The 22,021-nt window shown below is 41.3% G+C and overlaps 2 protein-coding genes across 2 annotated transcripts in view; one reads left to right on the top strand and one right to left on the bottom strand.

Annotated features, from left to right (window-relative positions):
* Sdha (succinate dehydrogenase complex flavoprotein subunit A) overlaps positions 1 to 6,299 on the bottom strand; it is a 30,638-nt gene extending 24,339 nt beyond the window's left edge. The window contains exons 1-2 of the mRNA XM_063257901.1: positions 6,102 to 6,299; positions 884 to 997 (exon numbers count right to left, since the gene is read on the bottom strand). Of these exons, the coding sequence (XP_063113971.1) occupies positions 884 to 997; positions 6,102 to 6,164 (177 nt within the window). The 5' untranslated portion in view covers positions 6,165 to 6,299. The remainder of the gene's footprint in view (positions 1 to 883; positions 998 to 6,101) is intronic.
* Ccdc127 (coiled-coil domain containing 127) lies at positions 6,300 to 22,021 on the top strand. The gene is made up of 3 exons (XM_063257902.1): positions 6,300 to 6,401; positions 9,495 to 9,626; positions 20,378 to 22,021. The coding sequence occupies exons 2-3, from the start codon at positions 9,506 to 9,508 to the stop codon at positions 21,037 to 21,039; spliced, it is 783 nt and encodes a 260-aa protein (XP_063113972.1). The 5' UTR covers positions 6,300 to 6,401; positions 9,495 to 9,505; the 3' UTR covers positions 21,040 to 22,021.

The following is a 22,021-nucleotide window of genomic DNA, read 5'->3' as shown; positions in this document are numbered from 1 at the left end:
CAGACTGCAACCCTGGATCAGGCCCAATTTCCAAGGGCCTGATTTATGACTGAGAAAGTTTCAAGTAGTACTCAGGAACTATTAGGAGCTTGAGAAAAGAACTTCTAAGTAAATCTCACCTTTTTTTTAAAAAACACGGACAGAACATATCCACTAAACAGGAAAACCTTACGGAAAAACTTACGTGACTATACATTCTTATTCCTTCTTTTTTTTTTTTTTCCCCCTTGGGACAGGGTCTTGCTATGTAGTTCAGGCTGGCCTTAACTCACTACTGTGGCCCAGCTTAGCCTTTAACTCACAACAATCCTCCTGCCTCAGTTTCTACAGTGCTGGGATTAGAGGTATGCGCCACCATTCTTGGCTATAATCCTATTCTGGGTGGAGATTCCATCAGTCATCACAGTGAATATTGTTCCTTTTAATTGTTTTACTTGACTTAAAATCTAGACTATAGAGTAAGAGTGACAAGCAAAAATGCCAATATTCATCTTTGTATTTGCAGTACCTTTTTTTTTTTTGGTACCAGAAATCAAACTTGCTTGCCAGGCAGATGCTGGTGCCACTGAGCCATATCCCCGGCCTGTATTACGAATTCTGTTTTGAGACAGGGTCTCACTACGTAGTTCAGGCTAGACTTAAAATCACTATGTAACCTAGGCTGGCCTCAAACTTGCAGCAATCCTCTTGCTTCAGCTTTCAGAGTGCAGACATACACCACCTCCACGCCCAGCCAACTAAGTATTACTGCACTAAAAATAAATGCAATGGATGCCCGTGGGAATTTTTTTGTATCTATGTGCAATACTCAAACGTATTAAACTGGAATACATTCCAGAACAAGACAACTGTTCACAATGGAGGAAAAAGGTCATAAACTTACTGAATCTGAAACTTTAGCAGATGCTCTCTTATTCCCGTCGACAGTGAAGTGAAAGCTGCGGGCTGGTGTTTGGAAGGCTGCTGGCCATTGCCGACACACAGATGATGGTAGCATCTTGAAGAAACAACAGAAACAGAGGAGTGCCCAATTAAAATTATTTTTCTAAGTCACTAACTGTTCTGTGTCTCCTGTCCCCCTGGGGCCCTCACCCTCGAGGTAAGTCCCTAGGTAAGTACAATCCCAATTTAGCACTCCAAGAAATGCCTTTTGGGTAAAGCTTGTTTCTCAATAGGGCACTCAAACAGGAAAAAGGCATTTTCTCTGCAGTATTTATTTTCTAATAGTAAATGAGGGATTGAACCCACAGTGATATGAATGCTAGGCAACTGTTCTACCACTGAGCTATATCCCCAAACTACCCTGTACCCTCCATTTTAAGATAGGGTCTTGTATATTGCCTAGGCTGGCCGGGTGATCCTCCTGCCTCAGCCTCCTGAGTAACAGAGATCATAAGCATATTTCATCACACCTAAACCGCAGTACCTTATTTCACTTCACGAAGAATGTGAAAGACATCTGTGTCTCATAGTACTTTTGCAAATAATAAAGCAAATACTGTCTCCATCTTAGTCCTTACACTGGAGTTCTGAATGTCTGAGACCTGGCAGTTGTTGGAAAAGGCACTGGACAGTGCATCAGGAGATCTCTATTCTGAAATGAGTTGTTGCCTTTTATGACACTTGCAAAAGTCATCAAGCTCAGAGGAAGGACTGGCATCACACCCTCATTCTGCAAGCTGGTCTCATCTGGCTGCAGCTACTCGGTTCTCACTGTCAGGTCCCTGGTTCTGCTGCTTTTGCCTGATTGTCCTGCCCTTTTCCTGGTGATCCCCACAACTTACAACTCTGCTTAAATGTTTTGTCTCATAAACATTTACTCAAGAAAACTAGTTATTAATAAAACTGTAGCCTACTGTAAGACAGGATAATATTCTTCATCTGCTAAGACTAGCCTGTTGTTGGGGGGTATGTTTTTCATTTAGCTGGATGTATTTTAAAAGAGCAAAATAAAATGGAGAGACCAAGAAATATCCTAAAGAATGGTTTTAACCACTTACTATCAATACTTTAAACACAGGATGACTAAAAATCGCATTTCTCACTAACTTATAAAAGTTATTGTGTATTATAAAATACACAAGAAATATAAAAAACAACTGTATCACATTTGTTTAATATGAGAACTGAGTAGTTGAAATGGCGCCAGCCTGAGTGATGCTTGGGATAGGTAGTTCATAAACAGATGTGCTGCCTGAATGACGATCAGCAAAAACTGTTAAGTGGTTAAGATGCAAGCACACTTAGCAATCAGAAGAGGGGAGATGAACGATATTTTCAAGTATTCTGCAATTTGGAAGAGACACTATTCTGTCTCCAGGAAAATTTCTAGGAAGACAGTGGAGCAGTAAGCAGCAGAGAAAACAGCCCGAGAGTCACCATCCAGAGAATGGAATACAGCATCTTGAGGAAGACAAGGAAGGGTGGAAGAAAAGAAGGAAGGAAGGGAGTCCGCTAGACCCAGGAAGAATCTGAAGTGTGAATTGAAGCCCAGAGAGAGTAACAAGAAAAATTTCAATGAAGAAGGTGGCAGCTGGTGGTGGTGCCTGAGCCTTGAGTCGGGACTCACTATGCAAGAGAACCTGTTTGAATTTGAGGACCCACGGTTATGGCTGGCAACCCCGGAGGCCTCTGCAGAGATCTGGTAGTGGAGAGGAGCAGTGGATAGGGACTGCACTGCTGGCAGTGAGTACAAAGGACTCAGTCCTTCTGTGGGAGCGAGGCATTAGTCAGGAGCCAGTTTGGAGTCAGGCCGGATAAGCCCAGAACCCATAACTGCTGCTGGTTTCCACTAGCAACTCCTAGCTGGGCCCAGATCAGTGGAAACTACATGGACTGCAGCAGCCCAACAAGTCTGGTCTCAGGGTAGGCCTGCTGAGGGTATCCACTACTCCATGATAAAGCAACTGCTGATTTGCTGAGACAGATTGCCATGAGACTGGATTCTGTCTCCGCAGGCTGTCTACTACTGAAACCAGAGAATCCTGGAAGTGGACTTTTTGGTTTCCCTTTTGTTTTCTCGGTCTTCATTGTTTACATGTGAGTGTGCAAGTGGTTTCCTAACCTCTTTGTGGATATGGTTCTGTTCTTCCTTTTCTCTTCCATCTCTCTTTCCCTTCAGTGTTCTGTACCAGTTTCCCCAAGTTGGCAGGATTCCCCTTTATCCTCCAACCCTACTTCTAATCTCTTTCTTTCCACTTCTCTATTTTCTGTTTAATCCATTTTAAATTTTAATCCCAAAGGCAAAATTGTCCCTTTGGTAACTCTAGTTCTTCAGAAAAATGCCAATAAATATATTGCATGGGGAAAGAATTTCAACAGGAAAAGCTAATCTCATTAGATAAAAGCTAATCTCATTCTCATAGACCATATTTTTGGAAGATTCATTTGCGACTCATTTTTGCTGTCTTTGCCACTTTATTTGCACAGGTACATAGTCAAGGGACAGTTGTGAAGATCTATGCAGTTAGCTCAGATAAAATGTTGCCAGTTAACAGCTGATAAAACTAAAGGTTGAAAAAGATCACGTGCCATCATTCCATGATGGCATGAGGCCATGAGGAAAGGATTTATGCGCCCTGACCTCTTATCCTTAGAAATTATTTATTCTCACTTCCAGCTAGAAACTCAGAGCTAGACAGTTTCTCTATTTTGGCGGGGGGGGGGGGGCGGTGCGGTGTTTGGCTGTTTTATTTTTAAAAACCATTTGCCATATATAACATTCATAGGGAATTTGCACCTGTACAAAATATAACTTTTTTTTCTTTTTGCCATTCCCTTGCCCTCCCTTCACCCTTCTTCCCCTCTCCATTTATGTTTGGTTTCCATTTTTGTCTTTTACTCTTTTCCTTTAATATCCTTTTTCTCTTCCGTTCCCCTCCCTTGTGCTCCTTCCCATTAAAACATGTTATTCCTAAGTCCAATATCCATCATTTTGCTCCAACAGAAACAATGAGGTATTTAAAGTTGTGTCTCATTTATTTCATTAGCTATATCACTTTACCTAAAAATAGATCAAGTTTATCCTTTTTATGGCACAGGAATACTTCTTTATTTCAGAATAGTACTGGATATAAAAAAATCATGCTTTATCTATTTATCCACTGAAAGACATATAGGCAATTTACAAGATTTAGCTGTTATAACTGTGCTATAAATGTGTATATATATATCACTATAGTATGACACTTTCATCAAGATGCCTAGAAAGGGAACATCTAGTTTCATTTTTTGAGAAGTCATCATACTGATTTCCACAAAAGTTGTACTAATTTACACTCTCACCAACAATGCAGGAAGAGTTCCTTTTCCCCCATGGGGCATTTGTTACTGAGTTCTGGATAGCCACAGTTTTTGGAGTGAAATGGAATCTCAGTGTTGTTTTGTTTCACAAATGACCAGTGATGTTGAATATTTTTTCATACATTTGTTGTACTTCTTCACCTGAGAAGTGTCTATTCATTTCAGATGTCCATTGTTTGATTAGGTCTTTAAATCTGGAGACTCTGAGGTTTTTTTTTTTTTTTTATATTTTATATATTCTAGACGTTAATCCTTTGAAGAGTATAGCTGGTAAAATTTTTTCCCATTTTGTGGATTGTCTCCTCATTCTGTTGGTGTTTTCTTTTCCTGTGCAAAAGCTTAAAGTGATCCTAATTGATTCTTTGTAACATTTCCTGTGTGATCAAGGTTTTGTTCAAGAAGTTTTAGCCTACACCTACTTCTTCTACCTATTCTATCTTCTGGCACATTGTTTGTTCTAACATTTAGATCTTCAGTCCGTTTCAATTTTCATTTAGTTCACATTTAAAGACATCATGTGGAAAGCCTGTTTTCCAAGTACTGTGTATTAAAAAAGCTATTTTCTTCCAGTGAAGGTTGTTGGCCCCTTTGTCAAAGATATGGTAGCAGACTGTCTGGAGTTGTTTCTGCATCTTTTAATCTGTTCTACTGACTTTGAGTATCTTTTTTTTTTTTGCCAGTACCACGCTGTTTTTATCACTTTAGAGCTAAGATTTTCTCTTTTCTTTCTTTTTTTTTGTCTTTTTGAGACAGGGTCTTGATATGCAGTTCAGGCTGGCTTTGGGCTCACTTTGTAGCCCAGGCTGGTCTCAAACTTGCAAACGATTCTCCAGCTTCAGACTCCCAAGTGCTGGGATTACAGGAGTGGGCCACCATTCCAGGCTAGCTAGAATTTTTCTATTCCAGCCTTGGTACACAGGGCCACCGGGCACCAGTCCTGGGTAATGGCATAGCATTCTGCTGCCATCACAGCCTATCCATCTACTGTCAAGTCCTAAACACAGACCTAATTCATGCAATTTCTTAAAAGCCCACACAAGTTTTCTGTTTAAGGATGGCTGTCAGTTAGTTTTCACATTTAACTGAACGCAATTTTAACATCCTTTTTTCAAAAAAGAAAATTGCAGTTATAATTACGAGCCTATGGCAACAACATTGTTCAATTCCTTACTTCTTATTAGGACTTCTACTTTGTAATTAAATTGTTAGGTAGATGGGTGGGCTAGTTCACCTAAAAGAACCAAGTAACAAAACCATCCAAATTTAGTTTGCTCAAACAAAATTCTGAAAGATCAATGTTAAGTACGTGGAGGGCGCATTCAGAAACTATCACACAGCAAAGGCTCAGGCAAGGTAACCCAAATCATCACTCTCCCGTAGGCTCCACGCCCAACTGGAACTCCTGGGCAAAATATATCCTAGTCTCCCATCAGTCAGTGTGCTTACGTCTACTGGTATTTAAAAACTGCCCCGAGGCCACCACATCCCAAAGTAAAGGTTCTTCACTAGCGCTCCACCAATCCTGCCCCTCCCGCCCGTGACCTTGGCGAGCGTATTTCCAGGCCCAGGCCTAGTGGGGCAGGGTTGCCGCGCCAAGCGGCTGAAAGTCGCGACCTTCACCCGCACGCGGTGGATCCGAAACTCAGGAGCTCCGAGGCACAGAATCTTTCTAACCCATACGAATGGAAAAGGATAGGAGGGCTCGGCATGAGCTCTGCAGGCACCGCCACAGTCTATCTAGGACCCGGTCACCGCCACGGCCCCTCCCCAACCCCCGCCCTCCAGTACTTCGGACTCACCATCCGGGACAGCGCTAGGCGCCGCGTGCGGAATAACCGCGAAACCGCTGCAACCCCTGCCATGTCCGCACTGTCCGGTCAGCCCCAGCACCGGTCCGCGCCTGCGCAATGCCTGCGACCGACTTGGGGATCCCACACCTGCGCGTCCAAACCCGTCCTGGAGAAGGAAGGGAAACAAGGAGGCGGGGCTACGCGCTTGCGCACGACGCCCGCAAAGAGGTCAGCCAGGGGATGCTGCGCCTGCGCAGAGTGAATCCTCCGACTGCTCGGGGGCTCGTAAAACCCCACTGTCAGGCCGAGGTAGGTCAGTCTGATGGGGCTCTCTTCTCAGGGGAGCGGTCGAGCACCCTGTGTTTCAAAGCTTCCTGGGTGGTTCTCAGTATTGCCAGGCCTGAGGGGAGTCTGCGGGCGATGGAGTTAGAGGGGCGGTGGCTTCGGCCTGGGGAGTGGGCGGAATGACCCCTGGGAGGGAGTGATGCCAGCAGTGCCTCCAGTCCTGGAATCTGGTATGGGCGGAAGTGATCCCAATCTTGTCCCCAACCCCTACCTCCGGGGTAGGTGGGCGGGACCCAGCCCTAGGTTTGGGTTGTCTGAGGCCACCGTGGAGGAGGGGGCACTGGCCGACCAGATCCAAAACTTTCTCTGTGACTTTGGCTGCTGGAAAGGTTAAAACTTAATAGATCGTGGCTCACGCCCCTTTTTGCTCGCGTGCTGTAATTTTTCCTGTGTAATTTTACTAAATTTTTTTTTAGTGTGTTTGTAAGGTAGTTGAAATCTTTCGTGAAATAAATGACATAAAAATATACCGATAATCTTAAGTAACTGCACTTAATATTAGATTTTTTTTTTTTTTTAAATTTTTGAGACAGGGTCTTGCTATGCAGTTCAGGCTGGCCTTGAGTTCACTTTGTAGTCCAGCCTGGTCTCAAACTTGTAACTATCCTCCTGCCTCAGCCTTCCAAGTACTGGGATGACAGGTGTGTGCCACCATACTCGGCTAATGTATAGTAAACCAGTACCATTTTAATGTTTATGGTTTCCAGTTTTTGCTACTAGTAAATGAAGGCCTAATTTATTTGTGCACAAAGCTTTATCGTTAAGATTAACGAAATGGCCTTGATTGGCTGAAGAAACAAACGCAATAGAGGGGTGGACCTCTTTATTGGTGGACCCTGCATCACTAAGTTCAACTAACTGAAGATCAGAAATATTTTGGGGAAAAAAATGATGTCCGAACTGATCAAGTACAGAGTTTTTCCTCTTGCTAGTCTTTTAACAATATAGCACAACTATTTGCATAGCATTTATATTGTATCAAGTATTTAGTGGTAGAGAGATGATTTAAAGTATTTGGGTAGGTGTAATTTAAAGAGCAAAATAAAAGATGATAGGAAATGGAAGTAGACACGATGGGAAGAGGATATGGAGATGGGGAAAGCAGAGAGGGAAAAATCAAGATGTGATAGATGCATATAATCATTATGTATCACAAACACTAATAACAGTATATGGGTAGAATACATGCAAATACTATACCATTTCATGTAAGAGTCTTGAGTATGTAAGATTTTGGTATTGGGCATTCTTGGGTCAATCCCCCATGAATACAGAGGATAACTCTACTTCTCAGACTTTTATTTTTGGTGCCAGGCGTCAAGCTCAGGATCTCATGCTTGCCAGGCAGGCACTGTGCTAAGCTATATCCCTGGCTATTCCCAGATTTTTTTAAAAGTTCAGCAGGTTTAGTGCTTTCTAAATTAGGTATTACCTAATTTTTAAGATTCTGTGGTTACCACAAACACCCTAATATTATGTTCTAAGCCATATATTTGAGTATATCTTTAGTACCTATCATACTGTTATATGTTTAGTTGTTAAGTATTTAGAAACCACTTTTTAAAAACTTGTATTTTTTTATTGCATGCATTATGGTTAACTGTTTTATGCTCAGGATATTTATGGTGGCTACATACTAGCAAGACAAAAGCTGTGGTGACTTTCCTTTCTGGAAACACTCAGCATGGATACTTAGAGAAGTAGTAGATTTGTAGTAACTTTAGTTTTCAGCTGGGTTTGGAGGTTGTACTCTGGGTCTGATACAAAGACTTCTGTGAACCTGTTTAGGACTTCCTTGTCAGCGGGCCTACGAAGGCTTCAGGACCATCCCTACCTTTCCTGCATACAGAGCCTCTGTCCTTCCTGCCTTCCTGTTTCTGCTTAGAAAATGCTTTACTCTGACACTTTGCCATGTTAGAATACTGCTTGCTCTTTGAAATCCAGCTCTTGTGAAGCAGTATGTCCAGTGTGAACTCACTTTTAGCCATGTTAGAGTACTCCAGAGGGAAAAAAAAACCAGTAGGAGACATATATAAACAATGATTTCTTGCTTAACAACACAAATACCATCTGGGGAATGTGTTGATGGGGATTTTGACCCTGCGTGGACACCATAGAGTATGCTTAGGCATTCTGAGTTGGCTGTGTTAGCAGATCATAGGATCTCCCTCTACCCTCTGCTTTTTATTTTTATTTTTTTTAGTAGTGGGGATTAAACTCAGAGCTTTCTCACTGAGCTACACTACAACCCTTTCTAAAAGCTTTTGAGATAGGATCTTGCTGAGTTACCCAGGCTGGGCTTACTATTACATCTGTCTGTAGGCCATATGATCTTGTGGAACCATCAGCCTATGTGTCCATCTTTAGCCAAAATGATGTTATGGGTTATATGTGCACACAGTCATGGAAAGGGGCATACATAAAGGGGAGGTCATGTTTGTGTTTTTTTGAGACATAGTCTTATTGTATAATTCAGGGTGGCTTGAACTGGCTCTGTAGCCCAGGCTAGCTTCACAGTGATCCTCACCTCCCAGATATTGGGGTGAGTGAGCACTGGATTTATTCCAAGAAATGAGTATGAGAATTCAAATAGTAATTTCATCTAGAAACACCTCTCAGACCCATCTAGAATGATGCTCAACCAAGTGCCTGAGCATACCATGGATCAGTCACGTTGACACACGAAAGTAACTACTGCAGGGCCAGGGATGTATCTCAGCACTGCAGTACCTGCCTAGCAATCATGAAAGGCCCTGAGTTCAATTCCTGGTACCAAACAAGGAGAAAAAAATAACCATGACAGCAACTATATCGGTTTAAACACAGTAGAGAGCTTAACACATTCTGCCTGTGGATTATTTATTTGAGACATGCCCTACCCCCACTGGTGAGGTTTTTTCCTTGCAAATGCTTAGGATTCATTATTGTGTGGCATACAGGCAGAACTGAAAAAAAATTTTTAATAAGAGATGATCCAAACAACTAAAATAAATGATGTAATCATGATGGCTCTATTTTATCCTCTTCATACAATTAATATTTTTTCCTTTTTTTCAGGGTATATCTCAATGAATAACTTAAATGACCCTCCAAATTGGAACATCCGGCCTAATTCCAGAGCTGATGGGGGTGATGGAAGCAGGTGGAATTATGCCCTGTTGGTGCCAATGCTGGGATTGGCAGCTTTTCGTAAGTCTTAGTCTTTCTGACATTTGTATTTTCTGGGCTTGAAGGTGTGGAAACCTGCTTGAAACAGCAGGGGATTGGCACCTGAAGAATATGATTTTGGAACTGGACAGGTACATCCCAGTTTTATCCCACACAGTAACCCTTGGGCATATATTTTCCTGAGCTTTAGTCTACCTGTTCCTGAGAATCACTAATTATATGTACCTCAGCACAGTGTGATAATTAAGACAAAAGTAGAAGCATTTTGTGTGGAATGGGTTTTAGTACCTGTTTGCTTCCCTCCATGGCGTTAGGGCCCTAGATTCCCTTGGCTTGGTTGGCCTTTTCAGGACTGCTAAGAAAAACAGGCCTAAAGAAAACCTGTTGTGTCTTTAGTGTTTGGGAAGTCAGCCTTTTGAGACTTTGCCCATGAAAGCTCTGCCTAGCCTGGCCAGAAATCCCTCATGTGAATTGACCTGGCACTGCTGGGGTCCTTGCCACTCAAGCAAATGTACAACACCCTGACCTGTGACTTGTGCCCCTACCCATGATTAGTCCTTCGATATGGAGGAGTTTGTAAAATGTTTCTTATCTGCTGTGGTTCTGGTAGCATTGAAGACTGAGAAACTGGAAAATTGAATGGAAGAAAAACAAAAACCATCCTCCATGTGTAGTGATCCTTTTGTGTGCCTGGATTGCCTGGCTCAACAAGTTGTAGAGGAGGTAGAGGCAGACAGGAGTAGGGTATTTTTCATACTTTTACGGATCTGTGGGTGCCTGTAGCCATCTGGATTCAGCCCTGTGGGTGCCATCTTTATAAAGGCACACAGAGCACTACTCAACAAAGGGAGAGGCTACTGCTGCTTGTGGCTGGATGCTGAACTTCGACTCAAGGAGTGCACTGATAGGCTTAAAATCACACTACTGTGATTCTTTGGGCTTTGAGGCTTTGGCATTATATTTTTGCATTCATCCATAACTGTTGTAGCTGCTCACAATGACTTTCAAATTCTTGCCTTCTCTTGTACATTCAAAATGCTTGCTGTCCCTGAGAAAAGTTGAGGATATGATGAGAAGTAAAATTTAACACTTGTATTCTTATAAAGAGTCTCCAAAAATGTGTTACTATATGTCTGCAAAATTGCGTTGCTATTGCATTGCTAGCAACCAGGTGTTAACCAGTCTCAGCATGGTCTAGAAGTAAAGGCAGATTAATGAATGCTGTACTTGATCAATGCTTAATGGATTAATGGGAGGCTAATTTTATCTTGATCATTTAAACTTTATAACTTCTGACGTGACAGAAAGACTAATATAATTATGACTACCGAAGGCAATCCTTGGCAGCATGATTGCTCTGAGAAGCTGCTATTGGAGAGTGTCTATCATTTCACCCTCTGGTAGGCTGTTCTCCTGCTCACCTCTGCTATCTCCTGTCTTTCCACCCCCATCGCTCTGGGCCCCTTCCCCTGTTTGCATTCCTTTACCTCTTATTTTGTCTCTTCTAGAAAATACAGTCTTAGAGCTGAAAGGTACTCATAGAGATCATTTACTCCAACTCAGGTTTTTTTTTTTTATTAAATGTTTTATTTAGAGACCATTGCAGACCACATGCAGTTGTGATAAGTAATCCAGAAAGGTCATATACACTTTACCCAGGTCCTCAAGTAACACTTTGTAAAGCAATACAATGTAGTAATACAACCAGATACTGAACTCAGCACAGGCTCTTGCCCTTTATAGTCACACTTTGCTTTGTGCCCTGGTAAGTGTTTGTCTGATAACTACTCAGTCCAGAATGTCACGAAGTAGAATCATGCTCTGTGACCTTTGGGGCTGGTGTTTTTACTCAGTGTGAACTCCAAGACCAATGTGGACTTGCTGTCTTTCTAACTCATTGACCATTCTTATTGATGAACTGTGTGTTTAACCATCTGCCTATAGGACATCAAGGCCATTTCTACTTTTTGGCTACTATAAATAAAGTGCTGCCAATGTTCTTGTACAGGTTTTGTGTGAATTTAGGTTTTCATTTCTCTCAGGCAAATGGCCACAAGTGAAGTTGCTGGGTTTTATGGGGGTTGTATGGTTAGTTTTAAGATTTTAAAGTTTAAAATGTTTTCCTAATTGGCTGATTCATTCTGTATCCCTAGCAGTAAAATATGAGAGATCAGTTTGCTAGCACCCTTGCTAACATTTGATTTTGTCCCAGGGTTTCTTTGCAAACTATCATTAGAGGTGGAAAGAACAGTGCTAGGCAGAGACCAGCCTAGAATCAGGCTGTGTAAAGGCAACGTGGTGTAGAATTGATTGTGCCTGGGTGCAGGCAGATGGAGGAGAAGCCCATCTGTAGGGAACAGAGAAGTTGGCATTTTTACAGGATTTGAAAGAAGGCAAGGAACATTAGGCAGAAAGATCTTAATAAACATCAGTGCTCCATGTTTGTGTTTTGTGCTTCAGTGAACAAAGTTCTTGAGGCTTCTGGTGTGAATGCTTGGATGTAGTCAAATGTCTGAGTATTTTGGAAGATTCCATTTTACCATTTTCCCCTCTTCTATGACATCCTTTTTTCCCCCAAGGGTATCCCAGTGCTGACAGACAGGTTGGGTATGGGGAGAGTCATGTCCAAATTGAACCTTCTGTTAAGTGTGAACTGGTATTTTTTTATTTTTTTATTTTTTTGGTAGTGGGGATCGAACTCATGACTTTGCACTTGCCAGGCAGGCACTGTACTGCTGAGCTGTATCCCTGGCCTTGAACTAATATCTTAATGTTGGTATTATTTTGTTTTTTCCTGCTAGCTAATGATATTGAGCATTTTTTTAATTTGTTTAGCTGTCATTAAGATGTATCCTGTTCCGTGAAATATGTGTTTGTGATTTGGGCCATTTCCTAATTTTTTTTTTTAAGGAAGTGTCTTGCTTTGTGGTGCAGGCTTGCCTCAAATTCAAACTCACAGCAGCCTCCTGCTTCAACCTCCCAAGTTCTGAGTTTGCAGATGTGCACCACTATCCCTGGTGGATTGTTTTTAAATGCTGAGTTTTACTGCATCTTCAATTCTAGTCCTTAGCTGGAATGTGGGTTTGCAAGGATCTTCTTTTGTAGCTTGTCTTTACATTCTCTTCAGCATTTTGTAGAGCAAAAGTTTTAGTTTTTGTGAAGTATGTATTACTATTTTTCTAGATTATGCTTTTTATGTGAAGTTAAAGAAGTTTGGCCCAACTATAATTCTAAAGATTTTCTTCTTACTTTATCTGTAACTTCCAGGACCCTGTTGGGTGGTCTTTAATCTTATAGGGAAAGCACCTAGTCTTTCACCATTAAGTACCAGGTTAGCTGGAGGTTTTTGTAAATACTCTTAACCAGAGCAAGAATGTCCCTCACTTTTCCTATTTTTCATAATTGGAGGTTAAATTATTTGTTTTGTTTTGTCTCTCTCTTTCTTTTTTTTTGTTTTGTTTTGAAAGAGAGGGTCCCACTGTGCAGTTTAGACTGGCCTCAAACTGACTATATATCCCAGACTGCCTCATAATAATGGTGATCCTCCTGTCTCAGCCTCCTGAATGCTGAGATAACAGGCCTGTGCTGTCCTGCCTGACTTTGGGTGTTGAATTTTTAGGAATTTTTTTTTTAACTTTTAAAAAAAGTTTTATTTTAAAGAGAATAAAACAAGAAATCAAAACAAAACAGAACAAAGCAAATCAGAACAGAACAATGCAAGCAATACAGGGCTTCAAAACAAGACAACAGATCACACTGAGATAGTTATAAATAAATGAATGTAACTTGAGACTATGGTAATAAGTGAAATAACAAACTCACATGTGTAAATACTGTATTATCTTCCTAGTGTAAGAAATGGTAAGAGTACATAAAATATAAAATTCTCAATAAATACAGTGAAAGGATAAGAATCTGTTCGAAGGGGGAAAAATAGTATCTTAGGTAAAAGGAAGAAAAAAAAAAGAAGGGAAAAGAAAAAGTATCTAAAATTGCATAAACACACTTAGGATAGCTAAGATGATTGTACTACAAATTCTACAAGTTCTTGGAACCAAACAGGTAACATTCATAGAATTGGAACAATTTTGCATGTTAGTGTCTGGTGATCTGAGGAACTCTTGAAGACCGTTATGTATAATATCAACCCTAGTTACTCTGCTACCACCTTGTTTTGAAGGCCTACATCATCATTGTTTTGGGCTCTTTGCTATTGTTAATTTGTCTTTTTTATTTCGTGTTTTTCTAGTAATCTGTTTTGTTTTTCCCTCTCATACAGAAAGGATAGGTATACATGTAGAGGCTTATACATGCATACAACTTGTAACAGTTTATGAGAATCGATTATGTTATGCATGATTAAATGAACAGCTCCTTTGAAGAAAAAGAGGCATTATAGTATCCATTTCTGATTTCCTATCATCGTGCTGTGAAAATCAGTAATGCTCTTATTCTTTATTTAGAGTGGTTTTAGTCTGTTTTGTATTATTTAATTTCAACATACATGAAGGTATGGGCAGTATTTTGAAGAGAACTAGAGACATTATGTTGGCCATTGTTGATTTTCCTATTGTCTGGTTTTGAAGGCCTATAATGTCTTCATCACTCTGCTCTGATCAGTTTTATACTATTTCGTTTTGTATGAATTCATTGTGTGTGAAGATATGGAAAACTATTTAGAAGAAAACGAGAGACATTATGGTAGCCACTGTAGATCTCCTATTGTCTTGCTTTGGAATCTGTGTCACTTACATTGTTTTCTTCTGATCTGCTTTGTTCTGTTTAGTTTTATCCTCTTTAAAAAAAAAAGACAACAGGATATCAAAAGTGGCTACCATAATGTTTCTTGTTTTCTTTGAAATAGTTGACCGTACCTTCACACACAATAATATCAAACATAACAAAATAGTATAAAGCCAATCAAAAGAATGAAAGCATTACAGGACTTCAAAATCAGATAACAGGAAATGAACAATGGCTACTATAATATTTTATTTTCCTCAGAAAAGTTGTCCATACCATCACACATAATAAAATCAAAACGCAACAGAATAGAACCAATCAAAGCAGAAGAATAAAAGCATGGTAGGACTTCAAAACAAGATGATAAAAAATCAGCAGTGGCTCCCACAATGTCTTGTTTTCTTCAGAATTTTTATAAATTAAAAATTTTTTTTAAATAAAAGGTGCTTTCAACTGAATCTAGGACTCATTGCATGAAATCAACCTGCTAAGAATGTCTAACTGGAGGGGGCAGACAGAGATTAAAGATAAGACACAGAGACAATTCTGAAAGGGGTGGGGGGGGCTCTAGCCTCTTTTGAACAAAAGGCCCTTGGCTTCTGGCTCACCTCACTATTTTTCAGCATAGGCAAGGGAGCAAGCAGTTAGGTTAATGGAAAAATTTATGTTTCTCATTATTTGCATTGTGTACTCAGCTAAGTATTTATCTAACCAAGATCTCAGTTGTTGTTGACTTCCCTTCTGGAACTTGCGTGGGCCAGCATAGGCAGTCAACTTGGCCTAAATCCTTATGACTAGTTTTCCACACTTCATGATAATAAACCTAAAGAAAATAATTATAAAAGGGCCACACCTAATTTGCAACGTCATATTAAATGGGGAAAAACTAAAAAGACTCTCTCAAAAATCAGGAACAAAACAAGGAAGGCTACTGTTACCACTTCTATTTAACCTAGTAGTCCAAACATAAGCCAGAGCAGTCAGACAGGAGAAAGAAATAAGAAGGACACAGACCAGAAAAGAAGAACTCAAATTATCATTTGTAGGTGACGTGATACTCTACATAGAAGACCCAAAGAACTCCACCAAAAAAAATCTGTTAAAAAACTTCATCACTGTAGCAGGATACAAGGTCAGCACACAGAAATCATTCACATTTCTGTACACTAATAGTGAACTTGAGAAGAAAATTATGAAAACAATACTATCCACATATCATCCAGAAAAATGAAGTACAGTACTTAGGAATTAACTTAACCAAGAAAATGAAAGACCTCCACAAAAAAAAAACTATGTTACTCTGAAAAAGGAAATTGAAGAGGATGTCACAAAATAGGAAGATGTCCTCTGATGCTGGATAGGCAGAACCAATATTGTTAAAAGAGCCATACTCTCCAAACTGGTGTTCAGTGTAGTCACAGTCAAAATACCAATAGCATACTTTACAGATCTAGCGAAGACAATCTTGAAGTTCATCTGGAACTAGAAGAGACCCAGAATAGTAAAAGTAATGTTGGACAATAACAGCAAACTTTACATTACCCGACTTTAAGCTATACAACAAAGCAATAGTGATAGAAACATCATGGTATGGGATAAAAACAGATTATGTAGAATCAGTGGAATGGAATAGCGGGTACATCAATATCTTCAGACACATTCAGCTATTCAACGCTTGGTAAAGGAGCCAAAAGCATACGCTGGAGGAAGATAGCCTGTTCAACAAGTAATGCTGAGAAACTGGGTCACTGTTTATAGAAGATTGAAACTGGACCCATATTTCTCACAATGTACTAAGTTAAAATAAAAAATGAATCAAAGATCTAAGCATTAAAACAGAAACATTGTCTTTAATGAAAGGTAAAACAGGTAGATCACTTGGAGTCATAGGTGTAGAGAAGCTGTTTTTTGTTTTTTGTTTTTCTGAGACAGGATCTTGCTATGAAATTCAGGCCGGCCTTGAGCTTACTATGTAGCCCAGGCTGGCCTTGAATTCATGCTGAGCCTCCTGTCTCAGCCTCTCGAGTGCTGGGATTACAGGTATGTTCTAGGATTTTCTAAATGGAACCACAGTTGCTCAAGAAATGACAGCAAGAACTAGCAGATGAAAGTTCTGTACAACCAAATGAAAGTTCTGTACAACCAAAGAATTAGTGATGTGAAGAGAAACCTAAGGAATAGGAACAAATTTTTGACAGTCATTCCTCAGACAGAGGACTAATTCTAGAATATATAAAAGTTAAAAAAATTTAGGATATGTAAACTAAAAGACTTCAAGAAATGGGCATGTGAAATGGACACTTTGCAGGGGAAGAAGTACAAATGGCCCACAAATATGTGAAAAAATTTTTCATATGTCTGACCGTTAGAAAAATGCAAGTTAAAACCCCATTAAGATTCTATCTTACACCAGAAAGAATGGTAATCATCAAGAAATCAAAAAAAAAAAATAACCAATACTGGCAGGTTATGGTGAACAAGGAACCCTCCTGTAGTGTGGATAGGAATATAAATTATTAGAACCATAATGCAAATCAGTGCAGAGACTTTTGAAGAACTAAAATTACAAATCCACATGACCCAGATATTTGCCTTTTTGGTATTTTCCCCAAAGAGCTTACCACATCAGTACTACAGTGATATATGCATGCCAGTGGTTATAGCAGCAGAATTCATAATAGTGAAACCCTGGAAGCAGCCTGAATACCTATGAACAGATGAGTGGCTAAATAAAATGTTGTGTCTATACATAATGGATTATTATTTGACTATAAAGAAAGGCAAATTTGAGACATTTTAAGGAAAATATATGCACTTGAAAAATGTTGACTAAAATAAATGAGACATACAACCTTAAGTACCTTGTCAGTAAGACCAATTACAAAGACAGTAATAACAGGTGGATAGAAGGACATAGGGGGTTGAGTATGGCAGTGCACACCTGTAAGCCCAGCATTCAGAGACTGAGCAGGAGGGTCACCTCAAACTCAGTGTCAGGCTGGACTACATAGTTCAAGGCCAGTCTGGACTATACAGTGAGACCCTGACTCCAAACAAAGAAGACAAAGGGATAGAAATCTTGCAAATGGGAAGGGGCCCAAGAGACCAAGGGCAAGGGATGAGGGGAACGGGAAGGGAGAATACAGTGGTTCTTCGGTTCATGATCTCAGTCCTTTTTATGATCTGGTTGCAAGTACATTCCATTTGGTTGTTGTGTTTCTTGGTTTAGACTTCATTTTGATGATTGTTTTCAGTACTGTCATATAATACTAACACTTTCGTTTTTCGTACTGGCATCTTTTGATTATCTCTTTTCATTCAGCTTCAGCACTTCCTGGCCTTCATACAGAGTGGTTTTGGTTTGAAACTTGGGCATTGTGAGCATTGTCATGAGACTGAGCTTTCTGTGAACCTGTTTTAGCTGGCTTTCTTTGACATACTTGGAGAGGGAGAGTGGTGCTGCCTCCTTATTGCCAGGTTGGGGTAGAAGTCCAGGTGTGGCCCTGTGCATTCCCACCTCCCCTCATCCCCTTGGCCTCCTTCCTGCCCCACCTGGGTGAACAATTTGATCCCTTGATATCTTGTCCAGTTCAGTCTTTCCCCTGCCCACCCCACATGGAGGTGGAGCTGCAGGTTTTCTGGATTATTAGGTGGGAGTATAGTAGTTATTGTATACCACCAGCCCATATCCTAATTCTTCAGCTAGGGAGAAGGACTTGTTTGGGTTTTGTTGTGTTTTGTGGTACCAGAGAGCGAACTCATGACCCTGCACTTGCCAGACAGGTGCTGTGCTGCTGAGCTCTGTCCCTGGCCCTGGGAGAAGGAGTTGTGTCGGGACTTTTGTTTAAATACACACCTGCTGATGTTTCATTCCTGGAGTCCTGCATTTGTGAAGCAGCGTTTCACGCAGTGCTCACTCTCTGATGCTTGCCAGTCAGCCGCCTGCTCCCCTTTCAGTCTAAGTTTTGTTTTACATGTGATATCTCGGGTTCTTCCTTGTACCTAACAAGAGAAACCAGGACACTGTCTGCTCCACAGTCCCAGCGGTGTGAACCATAAATCCTGTTTCTGTTGCTGCCTTTGCTTGGTTGGTTGGGTGTTTTTGCTGCTCTGAAGTTTGTTCAAGTCAGCTTCTGTCAGGTGAGGTGCAGAATGAGGATTTTGTGAGTTGCCGTTTTTCTTGCAAAGTCCCTTGATGACTCTTCTCTCCCGTGTGGCTTCCTGTCCCTATCCTGCTTCTTTCAGAGACCAAATCCAGAACTTCCTGGTACTCAGAGCTGCACTGTGACCTTCACAGACACGATCTCTGGTGTTCCTCATGGAGCAGATTGCTCCCGGATCCCACCCGTCCCAGCGGTAGCAGCTCCCCCTTGTGTTCAGCTGCACCCCACAGCATCCCCAGGGAGATGTCTAGTCAAATTGTCCTATTCTTTAAGACAAAATCACTGTTACTCTTTATCTCAGGATATATTCAGTGATCCTCATTTGACCTGCTGGCCAGAGTGAGCCCAGCGGCTCTCCTGGTCTTGTCTCCTCCCAACTCAATCCTGAGATCTTGGACCCAGTCCACCTGTCCTCTGGGTACTGGCAGCTGGATTATCCTCAGTCTCATCCATAATCTTGTGCAGACCTCTCAGTGCTTATCAGGTTACACTGTAACTGCTGCTTTCTGGTCTGCTTCCTGCCCTGAGACATTTTTGAGTTTGATTGTCAGTACACACAGGACTAGCAGCTGGTTTTAGTTGGGGAGGATGAGATTGCTTTTGTGTCTGCACAACTGAGGTGGCTGCAGCACATCTACATAAAAGTGGCGTTTAGTAATGCTGTTTAATTGTTCCTGAAAAGGTGATCTTTGATGTCATGGACTTGAGGCCAAGTGTTGAATGGCAAGGACATCAGCTTCAGGGTGCATGTGAAAGTGGGAAAAGAACTGTGAAAGGTGCTGGAAACACTGGTGATTACAGAGGGGCTGTGGACAGGAGAGAATCAAAGTAGGAGCAGGGAGGTACATCATTTGTGAGAGAACCTGGAACTGCTATTCTTGGTGGCTTTGGGACCTCGAGCTTTGAGAATCTGCAGAACTTGTTTTTCCACAGGCTTCAAATCCATGCCACTTTTAGGAGGAACAGGCTGAAGACATCATTTTGAAAAGATTAGGTTTAGCATATCATACCCAGCATTCTTTAAGTCACTGGCAATAGTGTCCATTCAGAGGTGGCGGGCATCCTGTATTTGGAAGACAACACCACACTGCCTTGTCTTGCTCTCTACTTCTTAGACTCCTGTCCTGAGTGGGAAGGGGAAAGAGCTAGTGCCCCTGTCCACCTGTCATTGTCAAACTATGTGGGCCATCAGGTCCTCAGGTCTTTGATTTCTCTGTGTGGCACAGGATGGAAGCTAGCTGCTCCTTGCTAGAGGCAGAGCAGGGGGTGCCCCCTGTCCCAGACCTTGTGAGCCTTAGATTTGAGAGAGGAACCAGGCCATGTCTTGAGGCTGGACTTCCTCTTTTTTCTTTTTTTTTTTTTTTTATTCTTTTTTCCGGTATCAGGAATCAAACTCAGGACCTTACGTTTACCAGGCAGGCGCTTATGCCACTGAACTATATCCCTGGCCTCAGTTTGGTTTTATAGAATATAAGCAAACATCTTGGACATAAGCATTAGTGATCACTGGGCAAAACCAAACACAATTTCCAGTCCACATTGATTTTTTTAAAACTTTGCCAGTGGTTTATGGGGCTCTGAGACCAGAGTAGGTACATGATGGTCAGTTTGAAGGCCAATAAACAGTAGTAGGTTTTCTTTGCTGTAGGATTAGATGACTGAACAGGAGTGCCCATGGATTCTCAGCCTGAGTCTGATTCTAGGATAAGAACTTTGCACATTATGTATTTCCTACAAAACATCAACTACTTGGTATCTCTGTGGGTATTAGGCTTTTATTAAATGTTATTCTTACTGTATTATTTTCTTTGAGTAAAGGTCAAAGACTGTTCTTCATTATGTCCTTTTCTCCTCTATTCATGTCAGGTTGGATTTGGTCCAGGGAATCTCAAAAAGAAATAGAAAAGGAGAGACAAGCTTATTATCAGAGAACAGCTGCTTTTGAGCAGGAGCTCAAAGCCAAGTACCATGCAGTGATCTCAGAAAATCGACGTGCTGTTGCTCAGCTGTCTTTGGAACTTGAAAAGGAGCAAAACAGAACAACTAGTTATCGAGAAGCCCTTATTTCTCAAGGGCGCAAGTTGTTGGAAGAAAAGAAGCTTCTGGAGCAGGAAAGGGCTCAGGTAATGCAAGAGAAAAGCCAGCTGCAGCCCCTGAGGGCCGTGTATCTGAGCTGCCTGGAGGAGCAGGAGGATTGGCAGCGGAGGGCCCGGCTGATGCTGCAGGAAGTTGGAGAGACTCTTGCTGAAAGGCAGCGCATCTACTGTAGCTTATTCCTCCCCCGACGTACCAGGCTGGAGCTTGAGAAGAATTTGCTGGTGCGTGCATCTGTTGACCCCATAGCTGCCGACTTAGAGATGGCAGCTGGCTTAACTGACATATTTAAGCATGATACATATTGTGGTGATGTGTGGAACACCAACAGAGGCCAAAATGGGAGTCTCATGTGGCTGTATCTCAAGTATTGGGAGCTAGTTGTCGAACTGAAAAAATTTAAGAAAGTAGAGAAGGTTATACTAGAGAAGTAAGAGAAAATGAAGTAAAACTCAAGGCCAGAAGACAGTATTTGTTGTGGCATTCTATATTCCAGGCTCTCCAGTTGTCTTAGTCACTTTTTACTTGTTGAGACAAAATACCTGACACCCAAAGTTAGGGAAGGAAAGGTCTACTTTTTTCAGGTTGGAGGTTTCAGTCCATACTCAGCTAGCGCTGAGTGGCAGGTGGCATGGCGGGCCGCAATTCATGGCCGCTGCAAACAGCAAAAGCAAAAGAGAAAGACTCACCTTCTTTCCACCGTTACCCTGGCTCCACCCGGGGCCATTGAAACACTCACACTACCAAGGCTAGCCCTAGACAGTGACCCAATCACAAGTGCTAGATTCAGTTGCTCCAGGACCAGATGAGGCTTTGGGGGACATTTCAGTAAACCACAGCACCGGTGTTTTCTGCTTCCTGCCGCCTGTGTTTAGCCACATGCAGCCACCCTCAGCAGTGACTCTGCTCCTGCCACTCTGAGTGGCACAGCATATCCTCAACAGATAAAGGATTTCCTGTAGGTGCCTGCAGCTATGAAGGACTCACTTTCTCCAAGTATTTTTCTGAGCTGCTAATATTTAGCAGAGTAATATAACCTCATGTTTTAGCTCTATGGTAAAACTTGTTTTTAAAAAGTCTAATATCCTCAACAAAAGCACTTTTCTGTCAGTTTTGATCTCTCTCTAAGTAAATTGTCCTTTTGAGTTATTTTTCTCCTCCAGATTGTTTTTCGAAGGTATCAGGTAACATGTCAGATTGCCTTGCAGGTGATGATAGGAAGTAATAATATCCTCAGGGTTTTGCAATGGGTGGAAGATGTCTCTTACTCACAAAGGGAAGAAATACCAAGTGTTTATTACATCCAGTTGGTACTTAGTAGTTTTTGGAATTCAGCTTCTGTCTGTATTCAGTAAGCAGATATTATTTGTTAGGAATGATATACAATTAAAAATACATGCCATTTAAAGCTAATAA

This window comes from Cavia porcellus, unplaced genomic scaffold (assembly GCF_034190915.1).
Source record: "Cavia porcellus strain 051 isolate PalLab524CR breed Dunkin Hartley unplaced genomic scaffold, mCavPor4.1 scaffold_11, whole genome shotgun sequence".
Lineage (NCBI taxonomy): Eukaryota > Metazoa > Chordata > Mammalia > Rodentia > Caviidae > Cavia > Cavia porcellus.
This window is presented reverse-complemented; position numbering and strand designations above follow the sequence as displayed.